This window comes from Lynx rufus, unplaced genomic scaffold, assembly GCF_022079265.1.
Source record: "Lynx rufus isolate CCGP_SWC_20201006 ecotype Redwood Valley unplaced genomic scaffold, mLynRuf1.p SCAF_15, whole genome shotgun sequence".
NCBI classification, from domain to species: Eukaryota; Metazoa; Chordata; class Mammalia; order Carnivora; family Felidae; genus Lynx; species Lynx rufus.
Genome location: NW_025814829.1, coordinates 56,157,225 through 56,169,479, shown reverse-complemented (window position 1 = coordinate 56,169,479; position 12,255 = coordinate 56,157,225). Strand labels below are relative to the sequence as shown.

Here is a 12,255-nt window from a genome sequence, read left to right as displayed (position 1 = left end):
GTCAGCACACTTAGTTAAAGGAGACGGAAACCTCTGTGCCTGCCGTGGGGTACAACTCCCACTTACGCCAGACACTCCTGCCTGCCAGGTGGCCCTAGCTCCCTCCTCCTTACCCTCCAAAGCTTTAAGCTTTGATCTTTGGCTTCTCTGTTTTCTGAGGCTGAACTGCAGGAATCACACACGACATCCACATTTCCTCCGTTCTGCGTTCTCAGTCTCCATCCTCTGTACGTAATCATTAGTAACGGTCCATTCTTTTATTTTTTTCTTTAATGTTTATTTACTTTTGAGAGAGAGAGGATGAGCAGGGGAGGGGCAGAGAGCAAGGGAGACACAGAATCTGAAGCAGGCTCCAGGCTCCAAGCTGTCAGCACAGAGCCAATGCTCAAACTCAAGAACCTCAAGATCGTGACCTGAGCTGGATGGGGTGACTGAGCCACCCAGACGCCCCATTAATGGCCCATTCTTATTAAAGCAGGATAAGACTTTGCCACTTGGGGGCCATTAAAAGCAAAGCCTTATTGCCTGTCTGACCCTGGAAGGCATTTGAGTTTGTGGCTGAATAACAAAGATCTGAAAAATCAATAAAAGAAGACCGTTTCCTTTTATGATAAGGAGAGGGAATCTATGAACACACACAAGGGGAAATAAATAGGACAGACAGGCTTGCAGTCCACTCCCTGAGATGATATGATGGCTATAGACCAACCTCTACTCAGAGGCTCCTGGAGAGTAAAACTTAGAATAAAAATTTAATGCTTGTGAAAATATTACAGAAGCAAAACCTTTACTTTTTATTTTGTATTTTTGTTTCATCAGTTTTAGATTGTGCTAGTAATTACAGAGTACTAGGAAGAACATTAGTTGGATTCAGTCAGGTTTTAAACCAGAAGAGGAATTCAGGCAAATCACGGAGAAATCACCCTGATTTTCCCCATAAGAGCTCCCACTGGAAGGGTACTTACCTATGACTAATGCCTTTAATTCTCACAAAAACCTTCTATGGTAAATATTAATATTATGTGCATTTTACTGAGGAAGAAGCTGGAGATTAGTGAGATTCAGAAACACAATTTATAAACTGGAAAACCAGCTTGCATCCAGGTCTGTCTCAGCCCAAACACAACTAATACTTTCTGCTGCCCCTTCATGCGTAGGTAACGCAGAATTCATGAAAAAGTAAAAGAAGGGTAGATTTGCCCTGTAGCATCGAAATTATGATGGGTCGCCTGGGTGGCTCAGTCGGTTAAGCGTCCGACTTCGGCTCAGGTCACGATCTCGCGGTCCGGGAGTTCGAGCCCCGCGTCGGGCTCTGGGCTGATGGCTCAGAGCCTGGAGCCTGTTTCCGATTCTGTGTCTCCCTCTCTCTCTGCCCCTCCCCGTTCATGCTCTGTCTCTCTCTGTCTCAAAAATAAATAAACGTTTAAAAAAATTAAAAAAAAAAAAGAAATTATGATGGCAAGAATTGTTGGGTTGCATAGCACTCAAGAAAGCATAATCTGTGTCTGCTACTACTGTGTTTATGTAACTCTTTTGAAACAATTTTACATGAGTATCAGTTGCTGAAGTGCTTGCCTCTTAAAATTTGAATGAATAATTTCAATTTTTAATAAGTTTATTTATACCTGTTTAAAATAGCATACGTGCAGGGCTTCTGACTTTCCTTGTCTCTGAATATTTTTTTCTAGGGTCAACGTCTCTTCGAAAAGCTGCTCCAACTGACTTCGCAAAATATCGAAATCAAGCTAGTGAGTGATGTAACAGCTGACTCAAAGGTATTAGAAGCCTTGAGATTAAAGGGTAAGGCCAAGGTTGCTATGCTACTCTACCCCTAGGGATTCTGTTAAGATGTCTTTCATTTCGCTTAAAATAATACATGATTTTTTATAGTCGACACATTGCATGTAATACACTTCTTATTTCTCCTTTGAAAAATAGCCCGATTACAGCCTTTAAATGAGAGAACTAATTAATCAATACTACTGGGAGTTTTTAAATAGTGTTGTTGCATATTAGTTTATGCAAAATAATCCCCTGGCCATTAAATGATAATTAACTAGAAAGAAGAATCTTTCCCTCTCCGAACACTTCTGTGATGTGATTAAAGAGCCACTTCTCATTTGAACAAACATTGGATTGCTGTTTTCCTCTTGTCCTTCAAATGGAAGTTCTCGTGCAACATCTTCTTTAAAATAATATAGTCAGATGGAGGAGTCTATGAAACCTGGCCTAATTCATGAATTCTGAGATAATTCCACAGAGAACATCATTCATAGGCCACTCTGCACTTTGTCGCAAAATCCCATGAAGACGGGGAATCATTATGAAATAACTTTCTTCATTTTGCTTTGTCTTGACTAACTGAACTCACTTCCAAATAGTTTTTATGGCTTTATAAAAATTTTGGCCCCGAATTGACTCTTTGAACTGTAAGCGTCCGAACGGACATGGCAGGTGTGAGCCAGGGAAAATGCTTGAGCTGCCCAGCGTCCCCGGGAGAAGACAAGGCGTTGGCCCCAGTGAGTGTCAGTGCCACCTGATAGCACTGCATCTCGTGTGTGTGCTCCTTAAACATGCTGGGCACTTTTGCTTGTCGTCTTTCCCAGACTGCTAAGTGAAAACACCTTCTGGAAAATTCAATGGACTATAAAGCAAAGGGTGAACCCAAGTGGTCTTTCCTTCTGCAGAAGGAAAGTTGGAAGCGATAAAGCCTACAGAAAGACATAAATACATAGAAGACATAAGCTTGGTCAGGCTCATGTGTAATATTTGTTCTGTGTAAGGAAAGTCGAGGTAACTTATGAGACACTGTTAGGCCTGAAAAGCTTTGCTATGCCACCTGAGCACAGCATAATATTTTTTGAAAAACAGTGGATTAATATGAATTAGAAATGTGTTACTACTTTTCCTATTTAAAAAATGTGAGATTGGGTTCCCACTCAGATAAAATCCATTATCTGACACATTGTTAGGAATGGATTACTTTGGGCTAACTCTGGGTGCCTGTATTTGCAGATAAACATCCCATGGCATTTGCTACCATACACACACACACACACACACACACACACACACCACCTATACACACATACCCCACATATACACACACACCATAAGCATCTGACGCAGCACGTTGGCTTAGCTGACACACTTCCCCTCCCTTCTTTACCTGAGTTCCCACCTTCCCAGCCTCTCAGGCTGCACATCTACATCAGAGAGCATAACTCTGTGTGATTTCCAACCCTTGAAATTTGTGGGAAATTACTTCATAAATTTTTTTTCATAGAATTAAATTTGCCATGTAAGTCTTTCTTTTCCCTTTCCTTATTTTTTTTTAAAGTTTTATCTATTTATTTTGAGAGATACAGAGACAGTGGGAACAGGAGAGAGGCAGAGAGAGAGAGAGGGAGAGAATCCCAAGCAGGCTCCGCACTGTCAGTGCAGAGCCCAACAAGGGGCTTGAACTCATATACTGCGAGATAATGACCTGAGCCAAAACCAAGAGTTGGACACTTAACCAACTGAGCCACCCAAGAACTCTTCCTTATTTTTAATTTATATTTCAGTTAGTTAACGTACAGTGCAATGTTGGTTTCAGGACTAGAATTCAGTGATTCATCACTTACATGCAACACTCAGTGCGCATCACAAGTGTCTTCCTTAATACCCATCTCCCATCTAGCTCATCCTTCACCCACCTCTCTCCATCAACCCTCAATTTGTTCTCTATTATTATCAGTCTCTTGTGGTTTGTTTCCCTCTCTTCTCTCCCCTCCCCCCGTATATTCATTTGTTTTGTTTCTTAAATTCCACATATGAGTGAAATAATATGGTATTTGTCTTTCTCTGATTGACTTATTTCACTTAGCATAATACCTTCTAGCTTCATCCAAGTCATTGCAAATGGCAAGATGTCTTTTTGGTGGCTGAGTAATAGAGACACCACATCTTCCTTATCCATTCATCAGTCGACACACATTTGGCTATTGTTGATAATGCTGCTATAAAATCTCAGGGTAGTTATATTTTTAGGTTTTTGAGGACCCTCCATACTATTCTCCAGAGTGGCTGCACCAGTTGTCATTCCCACCAACAGTGCAAAAGGGTTCTCCTTTCTCCACATCCTTGCCAACACCTGTTGTTTCTTGTGTTGTTAATTTTAGACATTCTGACAGGTGTGAGGTGATATCTCATCATGGTTTCGATTTGTATTTCCCTGATGATGAGTGATGTTGAGCATCTTTTCATGTGTCCATTAGCCATCTGGATGTCTTCTTTGGAAAATTGTCTGTTCATGTCTTCTGCCCATTTCTTAAGTGGGTTATTTGTTTTTTGGCTGTTAAGTTTGATAATTTCTTTGTGGATTTTTGATTCTAACCCTTTTCCAGATATGTCATGTGCAAATTGATGTCTTCACGGCTTTCATCTTTGTTTTTTGTTTTTGCATTTTATCAGCTTATAGCCTTGGGCCGAGGATTAGTCTGAAAGTGATGTTCATAGCTGAATGAGCATCCTTTGTGAAATGGCTTCTCACTGCCTGATGCCTCACAGGCAATCTAATGGGATGTGGGACTGTCACTGAGTCCTGTTCCTTCCTCCATACTTGCCTTCACAGGGCGTGGGTCACCGGCTGCCTTCTGAGCTGCGGTGGGCAGTGGGGGAGTATTTCCTTCATGTTCTCCTCTCTCTGTTCATGCCTCCCAGCTGGCGCCTTGGAAACTCCCCCCCCCACCCCCCCCCCGCCCCCACCAAACTGCATGCTGGTAAAACCACAGCAATGTGGTTTTATACTGCTAATACAATGTTTATTTCTGGCTGTGTTTTTCAACCATGAGCAAAATATTATTTCGCAGTCATACTACTGTGTTTTTTTCTTAAGGTGTTATTTTTTTTGGAACAGTTTTAGGTTTACAACAACTTTGAGAGGAAGGTACAGACATTTCCCACATACCCCCTGCCCCAACACACACACACAGCCTCCCCATCATCAACATTGCTCACCAGAAGGGTCATGTGTGAGCCTACATTGGCACATCATCATCACCCAAAGTCCACAGTTTACCTTAGGAATCACTCTTGGTGTTTTACATTCTCTGGGTTTGAACACTTATGTAATGACATATATTTATCAACGTAACATCATACAGAATATTTTAGTGCCCCTGAAAATCCTCTGTGCTCTGCCCATCCATCTCCCTACCTACTATGTTTTTAATCTTTATAGTTATTGTTGCAATGAAATTTATAATTAAGAAGAGCTGTTTTTTTCTTTGTTTGTCTTTCAAAACCATAGCAATTCAGTGTGCTTTCATATAATAGGACTAAAATATTTACCCCAATAGCCTACCAAAAATTATGAATAAAATGTTAAGCCAGAAAATATAAATTTCCTTTTGGGAAAAACGAGACTTTGCCTGTTCACTATTGGATAACTCTCTAATAGAACGACTCGTGAGATAAAAGTCATTAAGGATTAAAATGGGTGATCTAGAAATAAAGTCCACAGTTCTTAAAAAAAAAAAAAAAAAAAAAGGGCAAAGCACTCAAAACAATCCAGGATCTGAATCTCCTTTTCAGTCTCATTAGTACTATTTTCTGTTGTTGGCTTTCCAAATATCTGAAAGATAGTTGTGGTTTCCTAAATATAGCATGCTTTTCCAGGGCTCTATTTCCTAACACACACTTTTCCTTGTGCTTGAACTACCCTTTCTCCCCTTATCAATTTGCAAGCTCTTCTTTGTCCCTCAGGGTCCATTTTAAGCCTTACTCATAGTATTTCCTTCAGACTTCCTCTCTTTTTCTCAGATGGTCTTACCGTCTTCTTTTCTTCCATTGTTCATTCATTATTTGTTCAACAACTGTCCTTGAATATCTGACAGGTACCTCCCCTGGGCTTTAAAGATAGAAACTTGACGAAGGCGTGAGCCTTCCCCTGACTTCAGAGAGTTTATGGTTTGCCAGAGCAGACTGACATTAGTGAAACAAAATGATCCAGGAATTCTTGAAACATCTACGTAGAATCCAATTTTTCTGAATCACTTTTTGCATCTGAGTCATGGATGCCTGTGTTTTCCACCCAACACGTCTCCACCATCAAGATGCTGATGATGTTCTAACTTTAGAAACAGACTCCCTACTATTGTCTCTTCTCTCTAAGTAGACTTCTGTTCTGCTTATTTCGGAACCTTACCAGAAAATGTCAAAGGAAGATATTCTGACAGTAACGAAGCCTCACCAATCCTTCCTCAAAGAGGCTTTAAGTGGTTTGTTGACTGAATATTGAGATACCGTAGGAGCCCTGTCATGCCACTGGGAATAACAGCTAAGACCTGAAGTGACAACTCGGTCACAACTGTCACCCTGTCTACTGCAATCATAAGATGCGTACCAACATCAGAGTTGTGAAAATGTGAAGCCTGCATACTTTAGAATGAGTGACGTGTGGTAATGAGGGTTACTTTATTTTTTTTTTATATGAAGTTTATTGACAAATTGGTTTCCATACAACACCCAGTGCTCATCCCAAAAGGTGCCCTCCTCAATACCCATCACCCACCCGCCCCTCCCTCCCACCCCCCATCAACCCTCAGTTTGTTCTCAGTTTTTAACAGTATGAGGGTTACTTTAAAATTCAGCAATAAATTTCAAAATTCAACTTAGAAACCTTAGCTTTAGTACGTAATTAACTTAGATTAAAGCTGATCACTCTTAATACTGCACCCAGGGAGGTAGATTCTAACCTCACCTTCTGTAACAGGGCTTCCTTGTGGTGCAGTAACCATACTCTGAACAGAAAGTCAGAGAATTCAGGCTCTGCACATTCTTAGGAAACACAGGGATGTCTTAAACAGAACTCGTGATGCTGAATGCATGCAATGATAGGAAATTTTCTTGTCCAAATGAATGACCAAAAGAAAAAACCCTGCTGTATTCCCTGAAATGGGAAAGGTTATGCAAATCAAGTTTTTCTATGAAAGTTCTATGGGAAAACGAATCATGAAATCAGAAGCCCGAAATACACTAGAGAAGAGACAATTTCCTGGGGTAGAGAGAAGAAATCAGAATCCATATTCCAAGGTAAACAGCGTGACGGGATTGCAACCCAGTGAAAGGAGGAGAGGTCATCCTGACAGCTTGGTTCCGAATAGGAGAGGAATGGACAATGCTCCTAACTTGCAGGTTAAACTCTGTCACTAGATGCTGCTTGGCCTTTCAGGAAGAAATTCGTCCTAGAGCTTGGGAGACCTCCAGCAAGACCCGCACACTGTGCCCCTCCCTTCTGAGAGTGCAGCTTACTGTTGCTCGGGCCTGTTAGCCCAGTCCTGGCTCAGCTGGTGTTTCAAGCTCTCAGTCTGTTAGAATCAAACTGCCTTGCTCTCTCAATCCCTCCTTTAGTGTGCATGCAGACATAAGGGAGATCAAACCTTCGGGTTAGACCATGCTGCCTGTAGATGCTTGTGACATCTTTAAGGAGCAGATAACAGAACTACTTTATGGAGTTGTATGTTGTTTAGCCAGAGCATTAATGTGTGAAGAGTTTCTTTCCCCTTTGGTTTTTTAGATGGATGGGTGGATGACAGATAAGTAGACGGACAGATAGACAGATTTGCAAATCTTAGCCATAGCATTAATGTGTCAAGAATTTCTTTCCGCTTTGGTTTCTTTAGAATATATGGATGGATGGATGGATGGATGGATGGATGGATGGATGGATAGACAAAAACATAGATGGATGGATGGACGGACAGATCTTTAAATCTTCCATGAGATTTAAAAAGTTAAAGTCCTAGCTTTCTCACTCTTTTCATCGACATAGTTTCATTTCTGTTACTCTTTGGCCCTCAGCCCTCCACCTCCCCTCATGTGTTCCTTTTGTGAACAAATTCATACATTTGCTGGGTGGCTGGCTGTGGTTTGAGTAAAGCTAACCCCGATGGTCCCTTGTTACCACTGTATGCCAACCAAGTGAACTAATTAGACAGAACCTTACCCATGTTGGTGAACAGACAAGAGCAAGAGGACCCTAACAAGCACCTGTTGGTTGGCCATCTTCAGCTCGTCCTGGCATCCCATCCACAAAGCATTGAACACAGAGTATCTATTTAATTGGCACTTTCTTGTGACTAAGCCTTACTCATTTAGATAAGAATTTTGATATCCGAAATGAGACTAAAGCCCTCGCACTCTTCTTCATAACAACTCCCTCTTTTTAATAAAACACCAATGATATTTTATTTCTGCATGGTTGTTTAATAACCTCTTTTAGAACAGGAAGTAAAAGTTAGCAGTTACACATATTAAACATATTTATGCTTTCCAAAAGTGTTCAGATTTGGCGTTGGCAAGCTTTTCTATTGTAACGAGTCTCAAAACTCCAAAATATTTCTTGTAAAAGAAAATATTGTTCTAACCAATAGAAAATCCTTCCGTTTCAGATTTTTAAGTACATAAAATGTAGAGGTGTTTTTCAAATCAGAAGAGTAGCAAAAAGCTTTGATATTAGACCTGCTATTCCCTTAATGTCTGATTTTAATTTTGAATTATCTGCTCAAGATATTAGAAAAAAAAGATTACCATAAACTAGCCAAATAGTTGATAGAGCTACATCTGGGTGATTCTAATTACTTTTCTAGAGTCTTTAATGCTATCTATGGAGAAGTTACATTAACTTATGGGTGCAAATCTCCACATTTTAAATATTGCACAAGTAGTACATGTTTCTTATTACCCATCAGTGTGTTCATAAATTCTTCATAATGCAGAGCTTGGCCTCTAGAGAAAAAATAGGCAAAGATTTCTACTTGCCAGTGGAAAACTACTTTTTTGGGGGGCGCCTGGCTGGCTCAGTCGGTTGAGCGTCCGACTTCAGCCAGGTCACCATCTCGCGGTCCGTGAGTTCGAGCCCCGCGTCGGGCTCTGGGCTGACGGCTCAGAGCCTGGAGCCTGTTTCCGATTCTGTGTCTCCCTCTCTCTCTGCCCCTCCCCCATTCATGCTCTGTCTCTCTCTGTCCCAAAAATGAATAAACGTTGAAAAAAAAAAAAAAAGAAAACTACTTTTTTTCCTCCAGCTTTATTGAGATATAATTCAAGAATATAATTGTATATATTTAAAGTCTACAGTGTGATGATTTGATATACATCCTTCGTGACACGATTACCACGTTCAGGTTAATTAACACATCCATCACCTCACGCAGTTACCTTTATTTTTCCTTTTGGTGATGAGAACCAACTTAAGACCTACTCTTTTAGTAAATTTCAATACTACAAGACAATGTTAACTGCAGTTACCATGCTATGCATTAGTTCCCCAGAACTCATTCCTTTTGTAACTAAAAGATGCTTCTAGCATCTCCCCCATCTTGCCCATCTACCTGGTAGCCATGATTCTACTCTCTTTCTGTGACCTTGACTTTTAAACTTTTTTAAGATTCCACATGTGAGTGAGATGACAAGTATTTTTGCCTTTGTCTGGCTTACTTCACTTAGAATAGTGCTCTCTAGTTCATCCATGTTGTTGCAGATATCAAGATTTCCTTCTGTGTTGTGGCTGAATAATATTTGTGAGTGTGTGTGTGTGTGTGTGTGTGCGCGCGCACCACATCTTTATCTATTCATCTTTGACAGACTGATAGATTGCTTGCATATCTTCACTATTTGAATAATCCTGCAATGAACGCGAACATCATATCTCTTTGAGGTATTCATTTTGTTTCTTTTGGATCTATACCCAGAAGTGGGATTAGCTGGATCATATGGTAGTTCTTTTTTTTTGGGGGGGGGGGATCTCCATGGTGTTTTCCATAGGGGCTGAACCAGTTTACAACAGTGTACAAAGGTTCCTTTTTCTTCACATCCTTGCCAACACTTGTTATGTCTTGTCTTTTTGATAAAAGCCATTCTAACAGGTGTCTGGTGATATCTCCTTGTAGTTTTGATTTGTGTTTACCTGATCATCAGCGATGTTAAGAACCTTTTCAGGGTAACCTGTTGGCCATTTGTATGTCATCTTAGGAAAAATGTCTATTCAGGTCCTTTGTCCCTTTTTTTAATCAGGTCGTTGTTTTACAGTTGAGTCGTATAAGGTCTCTATATATTTTAGATATTAGCCCCTCACCATATAGATGGTTTGGAAATATTTTCTGCCATTCTATAGGTGGCCTTTTCATTTTGTTGATTCTTACTTTGCTGTGCATAGCTTTTTAGTTTGAAGTAGGCCCACTTGATTATTTTTGCCTTTTGGTATCATATCCAAAATATCATTGCCCAGACTGGTGTCAAGGAGATTTTCTTCCCTGTGTTTTCTTCTTGGAGTTTTATGGTTGCAGGTCTTACCTTTAAATCTTTAATCCGTTTTGAGCTAATTTTTGTGAGTGATATAAGCTGAGATGGGGTTCAATTTCATTCTTTTGATAATACTTTATTTTTAAATTATATTTATTTTACCACATTATTAAAAACAGGAGGAGGGAATGCTGTGCTCATTCCGTCAAATTCTAAATGTGGTCCTTGCTGTTGCTTATTTGAATTCAAGAAAGCTATACTCATTTGCATTAATAATCCATATTATTATTCTCATGCTCATGGATTAGGCTGAATAAAACCTGCAGGGAATATATATTCCCCAAATCTGAGTATAGGGGTATGTGTAAATTTTATTTATTTTTTAATGTTTATTTATTTATTTTATTTTATTTTTTGAGAGAGAGAGAGACAGAACATGAGTGGGAGAGGAGCAGAGAGAGGGAGACACAGAATCTGAAGCAGGCTCCAGGCCCTGAGCTGTCAGCACAGAGCCTGATGCGGGGCTTGAACCCACAAGCCATGAGATCACGACCTGAGCTGAAGTCATATGCTTAACTGACTGAGCCACCCAGGCGCCCCAGGGTGTGTGTAAATTTTAAATTTAAATACAAGTCGCCCCATTTTCCAAGTTGGAAATTTTATCAGGTGACTTCTGAACTGCTTGTTCCAAATACATGTAGCACAACTTGGGAATTTTATGCTTATCAAGGCTTTTATACTTTGGTCTTAGTGATTTATAACTTTTCTCAAATCTAACGCCACAAGTAAGGTATGATTATATGTGTTAATTTAAGGTCGTATGGGTTGGGGTGCCTGGGTGACTCAGTCGGTTAAGTGGCCAACTCCTGATTTCAACTCAGGTCATGATCTCACGGTTTGGTTCATCAGTTCGAGCCCCACATTGGGCTCTGTGCTCACTGCACGGAGCCTGCTTTAGATCCTCTGTCTCCCGATTTCTGGCCCCCTCCTGCTAATGCTCTCTCTCTCTCTCTCTCAAAAATAAATAAACATTTAAAAAATATTAAAAAAAAAAAAGATTGTATGGGTTAAGCTAAGGTAACATTAACAAGTATATTTTGGTAATTTCCCCAGAGTAAACTTTATATTATTCTGGCTTTCATTCCCACTGCTTGAGAAGCTGCCATTATTTAAAGATAAGGTCTTTTGTTTTCCAAGTGAAGAACTATCCCGTTGACTCTCACGACTCTCTCTGACTGTCCTGAGGTCCTTTGGGCAGGCGTCTGCTCTGGTGGTGGTCCAGACAAAAGTCAAGGTGCCCTTGCTGTCACCCAGGCATGCCTTCCGTCCAGCTCTGGTCTCTTTTCACACCTTCTCAAAGTGGGTGACACTTAGGCTCATGCTTGAGTGCATGAAGGCTGGTGCCTTTGTTTGACTGTATTCATTGCAAGGATTCCTGTCTTCTCCCTTTCTTTACAGAATACCAAATATTTGGCACCCAGGCAGGAGCTTCTTCGGACACATTATACTTTAACAATCATTAGCATAGTAATAAGTACAGCATTCGGAAGCATAGACTCTGGTGTCGTATGGACTTGTACAAAAATTCCAGGCCTGTCATTTGCTGTTGGATGCAAGCTCGGGCAAGTTACTCTGACCCCCAGTGTCTTTTTCAGTAAAATGGGGGATAATAATATCTCCTTGAGGGTTATGGAAATTTGATTGGATAATGTATAAAAAACATCTGGTGCAGGTGCCTGACTCATAATCAGCTCTTAATAAACGACATCCACTATAGCCACTGTCTCTCTTAGCCAGGTGTGTTATTTTTGTGTGTCAGCTGTCAGCCGCTCTGAGTCCAGATTGAATTCATTTCTGCCCCTAGGGCACATTCCCAGCCCTGTGATTTTCAAGGAAAGGAAGGCCTAGTTCTAAACACGTTACAATTCATCTTTGGGAATGCATCTGGTTCATGCGCCTTTATAGTTTTGC

At 40.5% G+C, this 12,255-nt stretch overlaps 1 protein-coding gene across 1 annotated transcript in view; it reads left to right on the top strand.

Moving 5' to 3' along the window:
* Nucleotides 1–12,255, top strand: part of PLD5 (phospholipase D family member 5) — a 411,871-nt gene that overhangs the window by 252,399 nt on the left and 147,217 nt on the right. The window contains exon 4 of the mRNA XM_047077346.1: nt 1,689–1,800. Coding sequence (XP_046933302.1) covers nt 1,689–1,800 — 112 coding nt within the window. The remainder of the gene's footprint in view (nt 1–1,688; nt 1,801–12,255) is intronic.